The sequence below is a fragment of the Eleutherodactylus coqui genome, chromosome 4 (assembly GCF_035609145.1).
Source record: "Eleutherodactylus coqui strain aEleCoq1 chromosome 4, aEleCoq1.hap1, whole genome shotgun sequence".
Taxonomy (NCBI): domain Eukaryota; kingdom Metazoa; phylum Chordata; class Amphibia; order Anura; family Eleutherodactylidae; genus Eleutherodactylus; species Eleutherodactylus coqui.
This window is the reverse complement of record NC_089840.1, coordinates 77,641,617-77,660,291: the sequence shown is the minus strand read 5'-3', so window position 1 is coordinate 77,660,291 and position 18,675 is coordinate 77,641,617. Positions and strand designations below refer to the sequence as shown.

Here is an 18,675-nt window from a genome sequence, read left to right as displayed (position 1 = left end):
TCAGAGACGTATAAATTGCGTCTACTGACGAGCGTCGTGACGTCATACGTACGGCTCTGCGGAGCACCATGGCGGCTTGTGCAGCACGGCGCAGCCTGTCGGCGGTCAACCGCTTGCTGCGGGGAGGCCTGGCACACAGTGTGGGTGCGGAGTTCCGGCCGGCCCGGTGCGCGCTGCTGAGGCCTGTGTGCGGCTGCCGCTATCAGCAGGACCGGACGCTGTCCTCCAGGTGATGCGGGTTATGTGCGGCACATCCTGTACATCTGCTCTGTAGGGAGCGCTGCGCTGGTCGCTGACCTGACTGCGCTGCCACTGGGGGGCGCTGTGCGTCTGTAACCGCGGTCACGTGTTGGCAATGACACCTTGGTATCTGGCAGGAGGTCATCCTAGGGGCAGTCCAGATTAGTGTGCCGCCTGGGCATCTGCTGGCAGCGAGGTCCTGCCCCGTGCCGCAGTAGTACGGTCGGGCATCCGCTGGCAGCGAGGTCCTGCCCCGTGCCGCAGTAGTACGGTCGGGCATCCGCTGGCAGCGGGGTCCTGCCCCGTGCCGCAGTAGTACGGTCGGGCATCCGCTGGCAGCGGGGTCCTGCCCCGTGCCGCAGTAGTACGGTCGGGCATCCGCTGGCAGCGGGGTCCTGCCCCGTGCCGCAGTAGTACGGTCGGGCATCCGCTGGCAGCGGGGTCCTGCCCCGTGCCGCAGTAGTACGGTCGGGCATCCGCTGGCAGCGGGGTCCTGCCCCGTGCCGCAGTACCACGGTCGGGCATCCGCTGGCAGCGGGGTCCTGCCCCGTGCCGCAGTACCACGGTCGGGCATCCGCTGGCAGCGGGGTCCTGCCCCGTGCCGCAGTACCACGGTCGGGCATCCGCTGGCAGCGGGGTCCTGCCCCGTGCCGCAGTACCACGGTCGGGCATCCGCTGGCAGCGGGGTCCTGCCCCGTGCCGCAGTACCACGGTCGGGCATCCGCTGGCAGCGGGGTCCTGCCCCGTGCCGCAGTACCACGGTCGGGCATCCGCTGGCAGCGGGGTCCTGCCCCGTGCCGCAGTACCACGGTCGGGCATCTGCTGGCAGCGAGGTCCGGATTTGAATTCTGTGCCGCATATCAGTTTCCACGCGGCTCGTCCGCAGCGGACCGGCGGGCACGGCTCAGTCGGTTATCACTCGCACCTATTTGTTTTTAGGAACAAGGGCAAAAATGTTCAAGACGGGAGGCGCGAGCGGTGGGAGGAGCTGAGCCACCCCGCTCCTTACCGAGGGCAGAAATAGTCGTTGACAGCTAACGACTACCAGTTTATAGCGGATGATGATTAATCAACCAGCGACTATTGTTCGGTGAGCTGAAACTAAGCGACTAGGGAAGGAATTCTCCCTCGTCACCCGGTCGGTGGCCATGTTTACACGGAACCGTTTCATCTGTGCTCCATCATGTGACCAGTCGGATGACAGTAGTCGCATCTGAGGTCGCCTCAAGCCTCGTTCTCGCAGGGGGTGCAGTTTTGCCCCTTAAACACCATTTTCGCTGTGCGCGCTTCTTACCTGCACTTTTGCTGCATATGTGCAGATTTTTACATCCACCTTGCATCCACGGGTCATCCTTCTTTTTTTTTCCCACATGCAAAAAACCCCACAAGAAGCCCCAATGATGTTAGCTTTGCCATGGCTCACAGAAAACGGAGTGTGCAAAATACGCTAAACTAGGTGGACGGGGGTGGTGCTTTCTGCCTTCTGCATACCCAGCTCGGAGCGCTCAGCTGAACGAGCCAGCGATGACTTGTGTCTGCATAAAATGAACGAAAAGCTAACGATTTATCGTTCGTTCGTTGGCTGCGTTTATACGGAACGCTTCACATCCATTTTTGCTTAACATTATGACCTTAAAGCCCTTTCACACCGAAGGACTATTGTGGTTATTGCCCTACTGACGGGGCAGTGTTGGCATCTTTATCATATAGTTGCTAGATTCTGGACTTCTGCTGATGTCCCGATCCTTCCCTGACTTGTTCTTTTCCAGCCTGAGAAGTGTATGGCCCATCACTAATGATCTTGCCTACATCGCCTGGTGTGCCGCTAATACTAGTACAAGCACGAGCATTGATGACCTCAGCGGTGACGTCAGCCACACTCCAATGCACTTTTTACACGATTACCATATCATCATTTCGAACGCCGCCATAATCTCTTTACAACGCTCCCATTGATTTTAATTGGGCCTCGCAGACCTGCACCGTCTGCTCAATTTTGGCGATTTTTAATCTAACTCATCACCCATCACCCTGATGGGGTGTATTAGAAAGCAGCATCAACGCCGTAACGTGTTCGAAAATACCGATAACAATTGCGGCACAACGTTTTGCAGACGCAGTGTGTGAGGGGCCTAATGCTACATTTACACGGGACCACTGTCTTCTAAACCCTCTACACGAGCGGGGGACGTCACCGCTACTTGTTGGCGCTCGTGCAGAGCGTTTAGACAGGGAGATCACTGCTGAGTATCGCGGGTTTCTCGCTCAGCACTTCACATGTGTGAACGCTGAGCCGGGAGCGTTTACACGCAGCGAGAAGTCAGCAATGATTTATATGCTGGTTGAAAGTAAGCGAAAAACGAATAGTGAACGCTGGCTGTGCATTTAGACATAACGATTATGGTGCATTGTCATTCATTTGAACAAATTTGCGCGGCGATCGTCCCGTGTAAATGGCCCTTTATTTGGGACACTAGGGGAAAAAAATGAAGTCTCGGAACCTCTTAAAAGAGTATCTGCACTTTTAACTAACTTTTGACATGTCAAACGTTTTTACAGAAACTCTAGCTGTAGGCCATCTGGAGCGCAATGTACAGCCGCCTCTTAGTTTCTCTACAGCACTGCCTGGTACACGGTAGAGGAGGGGATGCAGGCATAGAATTTCTTAGGCCGCCTGCAGACGGCCGGGTCGGATCCCGCAGCGAGAATTCTCGCCGCGGGACCCGACCCGAGCGCCTGCAGAGAGCAGCATGTACTCGCCCCGTAGCTCCGGATCTTTCATGTCGGCTGCCCCGCATAGAAATAGAAGATGCTGCTGTTTGTTTGCCGCGCGAAATTTCGCGCGGCCAAACCGTAGCCATCTGCCTAGGATTGAGTTTGCTAACGCAATCCTATGGCAGCTTCCAAGGACGGAAATTCCGCAGGAAATCCCGCCGCGGAATTTCCGCCCGTCCGCAGGCGGCCTTATTCTTATAGATGTATATCACTTTCCTTTTTCTGTCTTTCTAGGAATCGGCCAGAAGGTAAAGTCTTGGAGACAGTGGGGGTGTTTGAGGTGCCAAAACAACAGGGAAAATATGAAACGGGTCAGGTAAGGATTTGTTTTGTTTTTTTTTTGTTTGTTTTTTTTTTTATTACATGCAATCATTTTGTTAACCCAATAAGGACCAAGTGCTGTAAACATATGGCGCTTGATCCTGGGGTTTCAACTTGCACCAGTGTAAATTTATGGCACGAGATTAAAGCTTCTGCAATCTAGCGGAAGCAGTGAGAGTGCTCAGTTGTCAGACAGGCAGCTGAGGACCTGGAGATCAGAAGCAGTTTGGCGCAGAGTGCTAAGGCAGCTGAACTGCAGTCTTAAGCTCTCGCTCCCAACCTGAAGGTTTTGAATTCAATCCCCGCATGGTTCAGGTAGCTGACTCACGGTTGATTCAGCCTTCCATCTTTCTGAGGTTTGTAAAATGAGTACCCAGCTTGGCGGGGGGTAATAAATAAATTACTCTTCGTGAAAAGAAACGAATATTGGCGCATTTTCAGCGCTTCTACAGTGAGCTGTACGCTACTGGATTCCACGCCACCCAGCAAGAGCTTGTGGCTATCTATTAAATCTTAATTTTCCTGTGCTTGCCCTGGACCAACAGATGCTAATAGATTGCCCCATTCACATTGACAGAACTGTCGGAAGCCCTTTTGGAGGTAAGGCTCCGGGCCCTGATGGTCTACTGATAGAGGTATACTCAAAATATCAAGAGATGCTCCTCCCCGCGGCTTACAGAAATGGATCTCTGCCCCCATCCTTCTATGAGGCCACAATTGTACTTATTCTGAAGCTGGAAAGGATGCATTAGACTGTGGCTCCTATAGGCCTATCTCCCTTCTTAATTCAGATTATGAGCTCTTAACTAAAATGTTGGTCCGGCGCTTTAACACTGTTATTCTAGATCTAATACACCCAGACCAGGGAAATCTACAAGAGAAAATCTACGATGGGTCCAGGTAGTAAGGCAGGTTGAGTCCGCGGGAGAGATGGACCGGGCCCTAGCCTTCTTGGATGCCAATAAAGCCTTCGACTCTATTGAATGGCCCTTCCTACTCCAGGTGCTGAAGAGATTCGGATTTGGAGATGGATTTATTCAACGGTCCCTAATATACAAAACGCCCTTGGCGTTCGTTTCAGTGAACGGCACCTGCTCTCCATACTTCCCTTTATGCAGAGGTACGAGGCAGGGATGCCCCCTCTCTCCACTCCTCTTCGTTCTGGCCATGGAACCACTGGCTATCATGCTCCGGGCGTGTCCGGCATACCGTGGGATTGTGGTGGGGGATAGGGAGGACCGTGTGGCGTTATACGCCGATGACCTTATGCTCTTCATGCCCAACCTGATCTCTGTGCCTTGCGCCATGGATATCATTATCAAATTTGGGTCATACTCAGGCTTACATATTAACTGGTCAAAATCCGCCTTAATGCCAGTGTCTGCACAGAGCCCCCTGCGGCTCATGGACTCACTCTGCGGTCTACAAATCACTAACGACTAAGTATTTGGGTGTTCAGATCACCAATTCCATGGGTCGAACTCTGGATCTGAACGTATTTCCCCTGGTAGACCTGTTTAAGTCCACATTCAGAGTCTGGGGATCCCTGCCTCTATCAGTGGTGGGCTGCATTAATTTAATCAAGATGATATTCCTGCCCAAGTACCTTTATATCCTGCAGCACACCTCCGTGCCCGTCCCGGGGAGATTTTTTTGGACCATGAATTCTCTCATGTCCTCCTTTATATGGGGAAGTTCCTGCCCAAAATTAAAACTCGCCACTCTCCAGAGGCCCCCCAAAAATTGCTGGGTCGGCACTTCCAGATCTGTTCTTGTACTATATAGCTAGCCAATTGATCCATTTGAAATGCTGGTTGGGAGATAGCCCATTGCCTAACTCCGAAGCCCACTTAGCTCACGTTCTAAATATTTCTAGCCTTTGGTCGGTGTTGGAATTCCCTGCCACCGTGACGGGAAAGATATTACCCATCCACAGACTGGCGATGCAAGTCTGGCGCCGGGCTAGGAAGGTGAGCGGGTTTTCCGACATTGCTGCGGATATGACACTGTGGAGGAACCCTGGGCTGGGGGAGCTGCTGCCACTGGCTGACCTTGAGGTGTGGGAGTCGTACGGTATAACGTACTTGGGTGATCTTTATAACTCTAATGCCTTGTTATCCTTTGAGCAACTGCAGAATCGATACCAAATACCCTGACCCCATTTTTATAGGTATCTTCAGATCCGGCATGCGCTACAGATGCAATTTCCGTCTGCAAGCAGTACTATATCCCATTACCCACTAATAGGAATTCTGCGATCGCAGGGGCCCCGTGGAAATCCCTCCTGCCCTATTCAAATGGAAGTCCCTGATCCCAGCACTCACGGAAGACACATTTCAAGATGTATTACAATCTCCTTTATTTGTTTCGCCTTCAGTAAACCGAATGATTCAGCTATACATAGTGCATCAGTGTTACCTCACCCCGGTGAGACTACATAGGATGGGCAGGAACTATCTACACATTGTATCCGATGCTCATGCACATATGTTGATTTCTGGCACATGATCTGGGACTGTCCGACGATCCGGTCATACTGGGGTGAGGTCGCAAACCTGTCTGTAATTCTTAACGTCCAGGTTCCCGCTGCCCCAGAAACCTGTGTTTTTGGTGTCCTTGATGCAGAACAATGGCAACACTACGATCGTTTTCCTACGAGAGGTCCTGTTTCTAGCTAGGAAGGTTATTGCGCTGCGCTGGATGGACCCGAGGGGCCCATCCTTGACAATGTGGAGAAAGCTCACTAACTCAACCATTCCCTACAACAACCTGGTCTATAAGCCACGCAAGTGCCCGGACAAATTCCATAAAGTGTGGGGTCAATGGTGCGACTCATCGCTCACCTCAGCTATATCAGCACTGCAAAGGTGACCTCAGTAATCAGAGGGTATTGAAGATGAGTTAACCCTTTGCAATCCAATTTTGGATTCAGGGTTTCCTAGGGGGCTTTCCCTTTCTACCATTATACATTGACGCCATCTGCTGGCTAGAGCCAACACTGCGGTATGGGACAGGCTGGAGAGGCCCCTGACAACAGAGCGGCCAGTAATATACAGTAAGAATACCCTGCCGGAGGTTTTCCGACATCGGAGCTGTACAGCCTTCAATCAGTATGTCTTCAGACGTCAGTGGATTGGAAAGGGTTAAGGGATCTAATTTCCACTCTTGGCTGTTTGACCAAAGTATCTCATATGAGAGTATCCCGACAACTTTGCTTCTTCTTATGCTTTGTCCCCTTTAGATTATATACTTATAAATGGTATACAATTTTTATTTTGTATCCTATTGCTGCTACTTTTTTTCCTCCCCTTCTCATTTATGAACTATACTGTAGTCACTAAACACTGCCAGGGATGTGGCTGGTTGATCTCCAGCATCCATGCATGATTTTGTATTGCAAATGTTTTGGCATGCTGTTTACCTTTCAATAAAACGAGTTAAAAAAAAAAACGAAATTACTTGAAAGGGCTGCGGAATAAGTTAGCGCTATACAAATAAGATTTTTTTTTTATTACCATTTCTACCGTCTCTTTTCCAGACGGCATGGCATTTTAACCCCTTCTCACTCCAGGGCGCAAGTTTACGTCCTGGCAGGGGGTTACTTCCTGCAACAGGGCGTAAACTTACTTCCTGGGGATAGCGCGAGATTGTAAGTGCAACAGTGGGGCTGCATTGGAGATGTCCCCCCCCCCCCCCCCCCCCCGCTGTTAACCCCTTCCCTGCCGCGATCTATGTAGATCGCGGCATGGGAAGGGTTCACAGAGGGAGCGCGCTCCCTCTGAAGTTGCCAGGCTCTCGTGATATAATCACAGGGAGCCCGGCTGGTTGCTATGGCAACAGGACACCAGATACCGGCGTCCTGTATTGCCATAGCCTGTGATCACTGCATAAGCGATAAGGCATGGCAGTAGCCCTGCCATGTCTTAACACAGCGATCATCAGTGCTGTGCTGCCAGTCTCTCAGAGGGACACAAATTATGTAAAAAAAAAAAAAAAAAAAAATTTACAAAAAAGAAAAATGTGAAAAAATAATGTTAAACCTTTTTTGTGCTTTTTGTCATATTAGCATAAAAAAGGTTAAAAAAAATTTAAGAAAATTTAAAATCCTACATATTTGGTATTGTCGCATCCGTAACGATGCGTACAATACGTTACGCATGCTTTTGACTCCGCCAATAAAAAAGTGTAAAAAAACAAAAAGGCTAAACTGAGGCAAAAATGCTACCTTTTAGCGTTTTGCCTCCCTAAAAATGCAATAAAAGTGATCAAAAAAGCCGTATGTACCCCAAAATGGTACCAATAAAAACTAAAGCTCGTCTCGCAAAAAATAAGCCCTCACAGAGCTTGGTCCGTAGAAAAATAAAAACGTTACCGGACTTTGAATGCAGTGATTTTAGAAAAAAAAAAATTCTAAAAAGGGGTTTTATTGCAGAAAAGTGGAAGACCCTAAAAAAAAAAAAATGAAAGAATTTTGGTTTCCTTGTAATCGTACCGGCCCGCAGAAAAAAAGGATTGTGTCATTTATGCTGCATAATAAAAAAGTTTTACAATATAGTCTATGTACCCAAAAATGGCACCATCAAAAACTACAGTTCGCCACGCAAAAAACAAGCTCCTATACGGCCGCGTCGGTGGAAAAATAAAGTTATGACTTTTGAAAAATTGTTGCGTCCCTAAGGCCAAAATAGGCCATGTCCTTAAGGGGTTAATAAGCGCTATATGGTGAACAGAGGAAGTGGCAGTGCTATTTTTTTTTTTCTACTGGACTCCTAAAATACATTGCAGGTGACCCCCTAGCATGACCAGCAGACCCCAGCCCGACTCTGCCAGTGACTAGTGTCAGTATAGGGGATGTTTTTTCCTGTATCTGGGGCTCCTATAGATGCCTCGGTTACAGTGGAACTTTTTAAAAGAAGTGTTTGAATGTCCTCTAGATAGATGTCTTGATTGTGGAACACTCCTTTAAATACTTGATCAATATTTATCGCCCATCCACCATCCAGTATAACAGGGATTCTGAGCCCTTCGTTTCTCTTCAGTACATGGCTGCAGTGAGAAGGCGTCTGAATAGAGCAGTGATTGAGCACGTGAGCTGACGCTCTAGTCATAGTGTATGGGACTGATGGAAATGGAGTACAGTGCTTGGCTATTTCCATCAGCTCTGTAAACATTGAATAGAGTGGCAGCGCTCAGCCTTACTGATGCCATGTTCAACCTTCTCCTCACTGCAGAGGAATGGGAGCCCAGGACCCTATTTTGGCAATCATGGGTCCTAGTGATTGGGCCCCCAGCAGGTGGACATTTATCAACTATCCTGTGAATAGGCGATAAATACTTGTTGCAGGAAAACCTACTGTACGAAGTTATGCTGGTTATGTGATGGGCTTCTTTAGATGTATGTGTTTGGGCCGTAATCTGTTATCCCCTTGGTGTGTTTTGCTGCACAGCTGTTCCTGCACAGCGTCTTTGGATATAGAGGCATCGTTCTGTTTCCATGGCAGGCAAGGTTATATGATCGAGATGTCTCTTCACCCGTCTCGGAGAAGTGAGTTGGGTTTTAATTTGTTTTACGCCTTATATGATTTCAATAATATAACTTAGCAAAAAGTTGATTAATATGAATTTCCCTAATTAAGTCTTACCTGAGTTTTTAGACTACTTTTCAAAATAAGCTGCTGTGTGTATAAATGAAGAATAACACTTTTTGACCATTATGACTTGCATCCTGTATATATTTTTTTTCTCTTTCAACCTGCAAGTTGTACATCTGATTCTTCATCCTCTTAGGACTGTTGGGAGGAACCTCCGCTTTGCTTATTGTGCTGTTATATAGAGTGTACAGAGATTCTGTTTTAAGGCCCATTTAGATGGGACGACTGTAGGCAAACGATGCAGCATAAATGATGGACAATGAGCTGAATGCTGATCGTTCAGTGTAAATAGCAGCTGTTCAGTATTGAATGGCCGCTATGTTATGTCAATGGAGAGGGGCAAGAGAGCGTGAGGAGAGGTATCTCCTGCAGCCTCCCCGCTCTGAGCCCACAATACTACATTGTTTGCCCGACACACATCCTGTCTAAATGGGCCTTTACACACAATCTCATGTAGTATCGTACATGTATATGAACAGCAGCAGATATCTCAGCGCTAGCTCCAGCATTCATATCTGTGTGACTGGCTCTCCCTCCCCCTCCTCTCTGCATACAGTCCAATAGGCATGACTACTCATCCCCCTTGCTCTAGTGTTTGATGTCAATCTTGTGAGGGCAGATGGTGGACAGCAAGCGAGCAAGACAGCACTTTAGAGTGATTTTTTTTTTTTTGTCCTGAAGAGAGAGGAAAAAAGTCTATTCTTGGTAAATATAGCAAATGGAAGTTTTGCTAAATTATCTCACTGGGTATCATTTAAGCAAAAGTTTGAAACGTTTGTGTCCCTTTAAAGGCAAATACCCTTTAACTAATTTTTTTTTTTTTAATTAAAAATTTATTTTCAGGTCGGAGACTTCAACAGTTCATGGATCCAAAGAGGTCAAGGGCAAAACACACACCTATTACCAAGTACTTATAGATGCACGGGACTGCCCCCACATAGTAGGTGTGATTCGTTAATGGGATCTGAATTGTAAGGCATGTTCACACACAGCAGATTTGTTGCAGAAACGTCTAACAAATTTTTTAAATCTTCTATCTAATGGGTTGTTTTTGAAGCATGTGCAGGGGTGTTCTGCAAGCTTATGTCAATATATGGGGCAGCCACAGAAACTTTCACAACAAATCTGCCCTGTGCCAATATACCACATGAGAAGAGCCAAAGCATTTGTAAAACTGAAAAGTCGAATAGCTGAATTATTGCTTTTTCCTTGCACTCACTGATACTCGCACATCTAGAGATTTATAACTGTGTGGGAGGAAAAGGGTTGAATAAATCTAAATGTCTTGAATAGTGTTTTTTTTTTTTCCCCTGTCTTTATCAGTCTCAGAGGTCACAAACGGAAGCCGTGACGTTCCTTGCTAATCATGATGATAGTCGAGCTTTATATGCAATTCCTGGTAAGTCTTTTATGCTGAGTTGTTTTGTTATTTTTGTAAAAGACAAGGTATATTATGGTTAATACACCATTTACACGGGACGACTGTCGGCTGACGTCACTGCTTGTGCAGAAAACTTGGACTGGCAGATCATCGCTGATCACTTCTTACTAATTTCTCGCTCAGTGTTGTACATTTCTACGTGAAACACTCAGTGGGGAGCGTTTAGATGCAGCGAGAAGTGAGCGAACCAGCGATTATTTTCATGCCAGTTGAGAGTGAGCAACTAACAAAAAGTAAACAAATAGTGCACAATGGTTTTGCGTGTAGACTCAACTAGTTTAGTGCATTTTCGTTAGTTTAAATGAATTTTGCAAACTATGCCCGACACTCGTCCCTGTGTGTACTCGCTCTTGTGCTGCCACATGGGAGCGAGTATTGCTGGCTCGCTCACAGAGCAGCCAGCAGGGGTCGGGACGGCTGGAGGAGATTTCACTCCTCGTTCTTCCCTGCCCCTCAACACAACGGATTTTAATCTGTATGTATTACATGTCTCTGCGTGAGGAAAATGGGCCTGCACCTTTTTTTTTTCTTTTAGCATTGCTTAGTAATGATTTATGAAAAACTGCACACACTTCTATTTCTTTTTGCACCCGCTAGTGTGAATGAGTGACCGTCATCTGATAAATTGGGCCACAATAGGAAGGCCATGCTCCAATTATTCCAATAGACCATGGGTATAGTTCTGTGTAAAAAGACACTTGTCTACGAAGCCTATCTGACTGCTCCATACACAGATATAACTGCTTTTGTGAAGAAGTCCTAAAGCTGCATTTCCCCTGTGGCTGTGCTGGAAGTATTGGCAACTAGACTGTCATGCATATTATAGTAGATTTCTCAGGGAACTAGCAACAATCTGTGACTTTCTTATTTGCTGAGGGACGTAGGTAACAGAAAATGTCCATAGTGGACAGCTGAAATGCATGCATTTGCTGCCTAAAAACTTTTTTTTTTTTTTTTTTTGTCCCCCCTCTTGTATCCCTTAAAGGTTTAGATTATGTAAGTCATGAAGATATACTTCCCTACAACTCTACTGATCAAGTCCCCATACAACATGAACTATTTGAAAGGTTCTTGAGCTACGATCAAGCCAAAGGTAAGTTACAATATTCACCTTGGCTGTATTTATTAAAGCAAGCCTTCAGTTTCTGGACAAAATTTTGTCCAAGATTGGATGGGGTTTTTGGCAATCCAAGATCACTGACCTAATCTTCAGACTACCTAATCTCCCACAATGCATTGGGTACAGTGTTAGGCTACCAATGCCCTTTATCTGCTCTTGATTGTCCAGTGCTAATAACATGAGCAACTGTGGCCAATCGTAGCAATGCACATTGTGCATTAGGTAGTTAGAAAATTGCTGCAGCCATCTTGGACAGCTAAAAGTAGGTCCTAGAGCTGGTGGATTGGAGGGGCGGCAGAGAGGAGCAACTGCATTTAATAGTTTTGTCCTGAAACTGGAGGGTGGCTTTAAAGGAGTTGTCCTTAAATAGACTTGACACCTGTTCACTGGATAGGAGATGAGTCTGATCTGTCCATATCTCATCGCTGGCTCCACCATCGATCATAAGAATCTGTGTTCACCTTTCTTCCATAATGGCAATCCTCCCCAAGTGAGGAGGACATTCAATGGAGCAGTGGCTGAATAAATGCCCTTCCTCTTTGTCCCTTTTAATGGGACTGCTGGAGATGGCAAAGCGCTTGTACACGGTTGTCTTTGCAGATCTATTGAAATGAAGGGAGCAGCAACACACCTTCTCGGGGTACTGCTTCATTCAGGCTTGTCCTCCTTATGGAGGCTGCAACGAGGAAAGGGCTACATGGAACTCCTGTTCTCATGATTGGTGGGGGTGTCGGTGGTGGAACCCCAACCGATCAGATTTGTATCACTGAATTCTATAGTTAGGTGATAAAAGCTTATTCTCAAACAACCCCTTTCAATGTTGGATTAAGTCCTATCAAATTGCCTTACTTTTTTCTTTGAAGTGCCACCATTTACAGCGCGTGAAACACTTCGTGCATGGCAGGAGAAGAATCATCCTTGGCTGGAGCTGTCTGATGTGCATAGGGAGACAACTGAGAATATCCGTGTCACAGTGATTCCCTTCTACATGGGAATGAGGGTGTGTTATACTGCTTTAGCCATTGTTGGGACCACCTCATGTAGCAATTCCATTACCCTAATGGGAACACTGCTGTATTCACACTTCTGTCCGCAGGTTCCGTCTGGGGTTTTCGTTCTAAATGCACTAAACAGTCATTGGGTGCTGTTGGTGCCATCGCTTCACAGATCTGGCAGGCTGTTATTTTCATTTTCTTTTTTTGTGTCGGTACAGAAATTAGTGGAATTGTGAACAGAGCATTGTCTGTTCTATGCCCTTTTTGCATGTTCTATTGATCTATACTTTTAGAATTCTACCTTGCATCCAGACCTCTTCACTTGTGTGCCTACCTGATATTTGCTGCAAACCTAATTTAATTCTTCTTTTTTACACATGTAAAGGGGTTATTTAAGTATTGTAAATCCTTTTAATTTAAATTGCATATGTATTAAAGCAACCCTCCAGGCCGGGAGAAACAAAGATGGCTGAATCAGTAGTTTAAGGCGCTACATGCTACTGTGACTGGTCAGAAGTGACCATGTGGACAGCACTGGTTAATCAAAGCAGGTGTAGTGTCTTAAACGAATGCCCAGTGTGCATTAGTCGGTCAGAGAAGCTGTTGTGGCCATCTTCATTTCTCCTTAAAGCGACCTTCTGGGGGAGTTTTCTGCTGTCCTCATTCTGCTGCAGATCCGCTTATTCTTCCAGCCCTTCTGTGATACTGGTAATTATTAGGAAATTATAGTACCTGTGTTTCTGGTGGCCACACAGCTGTACCACATGCACGTCACACACACAGCCCTGCTACATGCACGTCACACACACAGCACTGCTACATTGTTCATCCCATACAACAGGGATCATAAGCAGCACAACACTGGAGATGATGTACCTGTGATGGCGTTACCATTGTGCTCTTCCCCTGATCACATGACACTTATCCATAGTAAATGACTTGCATGCTCTGCCCCTTATCACATGACTGTGACGTCAAAGGACCCTCATCCTTGTGCAGATTACAGGCAGACTACAAACCTTCTGCGGCCTCAGTTCCTATGGAATACTAACGAACACCTAGCCGATCAGCAGACGTGTGCGTACAGAATCTGTGATGTCAGTCCAGTGATCAGGGGCGGAGTAAATAACTCCCTCACTGGGGATGAAGGGCTTTTGATGATCACCATCATGTGATCAGGGGCGGAGCATGTAAGTCACTCACGGACGGACAGGTCGTGGTTAATTGTTTGATTCCAGGATGGCTGCAAGAGTCCTGTCGCTACTAGTTGTACACTGTGCATTAATAACCTACATGCTGCAGATTCATTAGTGCTGCTTATGTGAGCACCACTGGCCAATCCAAAAGAAGGAATGCATTGTCTGATTTACCAATGGACTATGTGAATCAAGAAGTGATGGCACTGCCATGACTGGCTTGAGATACTTCGGAGGGACCCTAGTAACAAGTGGATCTGTAGAAGGGCCACCAGGTAATATTCCCCCTCCCTACCTGAGTTGCCAGACAAACTTTGTCCTGGGACCGGATAGTTTTAATGAACACCCAAAATATAATCGTATTCATCAAAACAGTAGATGCTCTGGAATGGAGAAACAATTGTGTACATGATGAATGACCTTGTTTTACATTTTTACTAATTAATAATATATTTTTCCCATTACAGGAAGCTCAAAATTCCCATGTCTACTGGGTAAGTAACACTCTCTTCAATAGTAACGCAAAACGTGACTAAAAAATTCAGACAGAATTTAGGCCTGTACTGTAGTGCGTGTGCTTTTTTTTTTTTCCTTCAATGTTTGATAAATATTCCCAAAACGGCTTCTAAGGCCTAATTCCCATGGGCGGATTTCTGCCACGTATCACGTGGCGGAAATCCACGGCGTTGCCCCGCAGCTATTAGGTTCTATTGAACCTAATAGCGCAATGCTTACGGTGTGGAATTCCACCCCGTGAAATTACCTGCAGTCAATGGAAGCCGTCCGTCATGATATCTTCCGCTAGATAGCATGAAAACGCTTCCCCGCCCACCGACGCCTGCGTCATGATGCGGCTGGCGCGTCATGCGCTGTACTGTGCATGTGCACTGGCACGGGATGCGGGGCAGCGAATCCGGAGGGGAGTATGGGGTCTCCTGGGGGGCGCCGTGACTGATTCCGCTTGCGGAGCCTGTCACAGCCGTGGGCACTAGGCATAAGGGATTGCAACATAGACCAATGGCTTCAGTGGAGTCCAATTAGTTCCTGCCATAAAAGGACATTTAGGATGCCTTCCTATCTGTCCCCATCCTTTTTTCCTCCCTCATCAGCATTTCCTCAGCTTTGCTGTCAAATCACATTTCCAATTTGTTGTTCTCCTGCTTGGCGTGGCCACAGCTTCTGATGTCATCACAAAGACCAATAGCCCTTGTACGGTACAGGAGAGCCATGGTTGTCCTATACTTGTACTCCTCAATGCTCCTTCCAGGATTGAAAACTTGAGGACCCTCAGAATCAACAGACTCCCTTACTTTGGCTAGATTGTCCAACAAGTCAAAGTGGTGTACTTCAAGCCTCCCTTTCCTAATACATGGCTTGTGATGTTCCTTTTCTAATATCTAAAAGGTTTGCTATTCAGGTTTTTTCTTAATAAACCATTAAGGGGACATTCACATGGAGCCAAAGACCTGCAACAGAATTGTCTGTTTTACACGGATTCCATTTATTCACACAAAGCCATTATATTGTGTGGCAGTCCCCAGCACAACCTCCATTGTTGAAGTACTTACAATAAGTCTTAACTTTGCCATGTACTCTCATCCCCCCTCCTTTGCTCCAGTAGCACACATACCCATGCTATACACATTCAAGCAGTGGACAGAGCCTTTGACTCTGTTTTCGGCTTATAACTGGCAGGACATCCATGTTGCACAGCCTCTATTGATTACCTTAAGCGTAGCAGAGAGGCCTTCTTTTGGTTACAGATGCCTAGGATAGAGAGAACAGGGCTGCCTTCTGGTGGAGGTCTTTAGTCAGCTACTGGAGTGTGTAGCAATGTGACCTACACTTCTGGAGGACAGCTGCTACATGGCAAAGGTGAGGCTTATAGCAAGTACTGTTGCATGTGGTTTTTCATTGACCACCAGCGCTACACTCTTTAAATAAATTCTTTAAGTGGTACTAGCTTTCTAAAGTTCTAACATTGTCTGCCAGTAACTTTATTTGCATTACATATACAGTGGCGTTACTGCATCCGTCTGGAGAACCTTGGTGTCGAAGTAGTTCAGTTGAGAGAACGCCACTGGCGGATTTTTAGCCTCTCGGGTACACTGGAAACTGTGAGAGGTCGTGGTGTTGTGGGCAGGGTAAGGGCACCACTTGATTTGTTTGCATGTTTTCTGATCACTTGTGAATTTTGCACTGACTTTTTGTGTTTTGTATCACATTTAGGAGCCGGTACTTTCCAAGGAGCAGCCAGCCTTCCAGTATAGTAGTCATGTATCTCTACAAGCTTCCAGTGGTCATATGTGGTCAGACACTTCTCACTTTTATTTTTTTTTTTTTTTACACCATGGTTCACTTTTAGCAACGGCTTGATAACCAATCTTGTGAATACAACCAGTGACCAGATGGTCCTATACTGTGTTGCATAATAAGTGGTACTGAAATGTTTTGTACCGGTGCTGAAGGCTATCCACAGGATAGAGGGGATATCTTGTTGATTGGTGGGGGTCTGAACACCGGGACCCTCACTGATTCTGAGAACAGGGGTCTCAGAGTTTCCTACATGAGTGGAATGCTTCACCACTGCTCAATTCCTTTCCATTGAATTGCCAGAGATGGCCAAGCACTTGAACTAGGCTATCTGGCAGTTCCATTTAAATGTGGACCACTGCTCCATTTATGCGAGGAGCTTTGGGACAACCTTTCTCGGGGTCGACGCCAATCAGAACACCATTCCCTGTCCGGGGGATAACTTTCACCATTGGCACACAGCTTTTAGTAACACCCACCCTAGCTTTGAATTGATTCTTTCTTTGGAAGCTGTTTTATTGTGATACATTTAATATGCAGTACAGATTCTTACCATTACACTATCCTTGTGTTTTTAGGGGAACGTTCCGGTTTGAGCGACCTGATGGATCCCATTTTGATGTCAGAATTCCTCCTTTCTCCCTGGAGAGTAACAAGGATGAGAAAACTCCTCCATCTGGTCTTCACTGGTAGTGATGTCCACACCCAGCCTTGACTGAAACGCACTTTGTAGAACTTTCAGACCATTGAGTTCCAAAACTTCAGAAGGGAGCTTTGTTATATTTGCATCCCTAATGTCTAGCTTTTGATGGAAGAGTTGTGTTGGGATCCACCTTCGTGATAAAGAAGCTGCTGCATTCTTAGTAAATTCCTACACAGCCGAACCTTCCTTCTGAATCACCCAAGAGCCTGCTAGGAATTAAAGTTATTTTATTTTTCTTCAGTTTTTTTTTTCTTCAATAAAGTAATAATTTTATCGAAGTGAGCACTTTGTTATATTTTTTTTAAAGCATACCCGCCTCTTTAGAGAAGCTACTCTGTGTTTACATGATGAATAACCATACGTCTGGTCATTATGACTTTTATCCTGCATTTTCTCCCTCTGCAGGCTGTATCTGATTCTCAGAACTGGCGGGAGAAAGCTTCGCTGCTGTACTGTATACACTGTACAGACATCTGAAGATTCTGCTCTGCCTGTAACCTATCTGCATGTAGGACAGTGTACAGCAGTACTGAGCAGTGGAGATGTGAATAAATGGCAGCAAATAACTCCCCATTAGCTCTAACAGCACATCCGTGGGAGTCTTTCTTCCTCCCTGCCCCCTCTGATTGTGGACTTCAGTAAACAGAATGACTTTTCCCTCCCCATTATTCAGTCTCCAATAACAGATAACACTTGACAGCAAGTTGAAAGTAGGAGAAACCCTCTAGTGGTCAGCACTTGAGCAGGCTCTTTCAGCAGAAAAATGTCATGTTAGGTGAATTGCACTTTTGTCTAACTATGGTATCATATAAGCACTAGTTGTTTAAAAACTTAGTCAGAATTTAAAATTCCAACAAATGGTGTTATCAGTGGAGGCTTCTAGATTCTCTAATCTCAATGTAATATGCCGGGTGAGTCTGTCGGGTACCACCCCTCAGACTCTGGGCAGAAGGAATACAATTGTGTAGAGGACAGAGTTTTTCTTAATGGTGGAGATGCATTTTTTATATCAACTTGGGTTTGTTTCAAACACTGCGTAAAAATTAGAGTTGGGCCAGAAAAGAAGAATTTCAGGTGGTTTATATGGATTTCTTTGGTTTTGATGCAGAATTTAGCTGCTGCCTTCACTCTGTGCTGTTCCATGGCATTTCTACAATGGATAGGACGTGCTCTGCAGTATGCTGAGAATCTCCTGTGGCCTTTTTTCTTTGTGAACGAATGGGATTTGTTAAAATCCTATTCCCTAGATGGAACAATACCTCTGCCGCGCCGCCTATTGGAAGGCAGCATTTCTGCCGCGCCGCCTATTGGAAGGCAGCATTTCTGCCTTCCTATTTCGCAAGCGCTGCAGAATAAGTTGGCGCTATACAAATAAAGATTTATTATTATTTCTGCAAGTCACTGCCAGACTTTTTAGACAAGCCTTATAACAATGACTGTAAATTGTGAGCCAAAGCCAGAGTAACCATCCACAGACAGCTGTTTGGGGGCGATTGCTCCTCATCCCTGTGCAGTAGGTTTCTCGCATGGCTAGTGAGAGGCCTATAGATGTGGGTCAGGTAGGAAAAGGACCCTACTGCACGATGTCTGTGGATGGTTATTCTGGCTTTGGCTCACAATTCTCAGTCATTGTTTGTAAGGCTTGTCTAAAAAGTCTGGCATTGACATGCAGGGATACTACCTTCCAAGAGGTGGCGCTGCAGAGGTATTCCATCTTTCTATTCGCATATATATTTCCCATAGGGACATGGATGACCTAAGTATCCTCACACCTTATAGCTGATCTCCTTTAGAAAGAAACTATAACATTGTAATGTACTCCAGTGCTGATTCCACAAGTATGTGATGTGTGAAGGTAAGCATCTGATTCTGCTGCCACTGCAGTGTTTGCACTGAGATTGCTCCCAGTCAGGCCGCTTT

General features: G+C 46.3%; 1 protein-coding gene across 1 annotated transcript; it reads left to right on the top strand.

Moving 5' to 3' along the window:
- Positions 1–44: 44 nt before the first annotated feature.
- On the top strand, positions 45–17,033 carry POLDIP2 (DNA polymerase delta interacting protein 2). Its single transcript, XM_066599712.1, has 11 exons — positions 45–229; positions 3,250–3,331; positions 8,784–8,881; positions 9,831–9,927; positions 10,311–10,386; positions 11,414–11,521; positions 12,412–12,548; positions 14,207–14,233; positions 15,758–15,883; positions 15,969–16,048; positions 16,631–17,033. Exons 1-11 carry the CDS (start codon positions 69–71, stop codon positions 16,743–16,745), a joined length of 1,107 nt encoding a protein of 368 aa, XP_066455809.1. The 5' UTR covers positions 45–68; the 3' UTR covers positions 16,746–17,033.
- Positions 17,034–18,675: the final 1,642 nt, after the last annotated feature.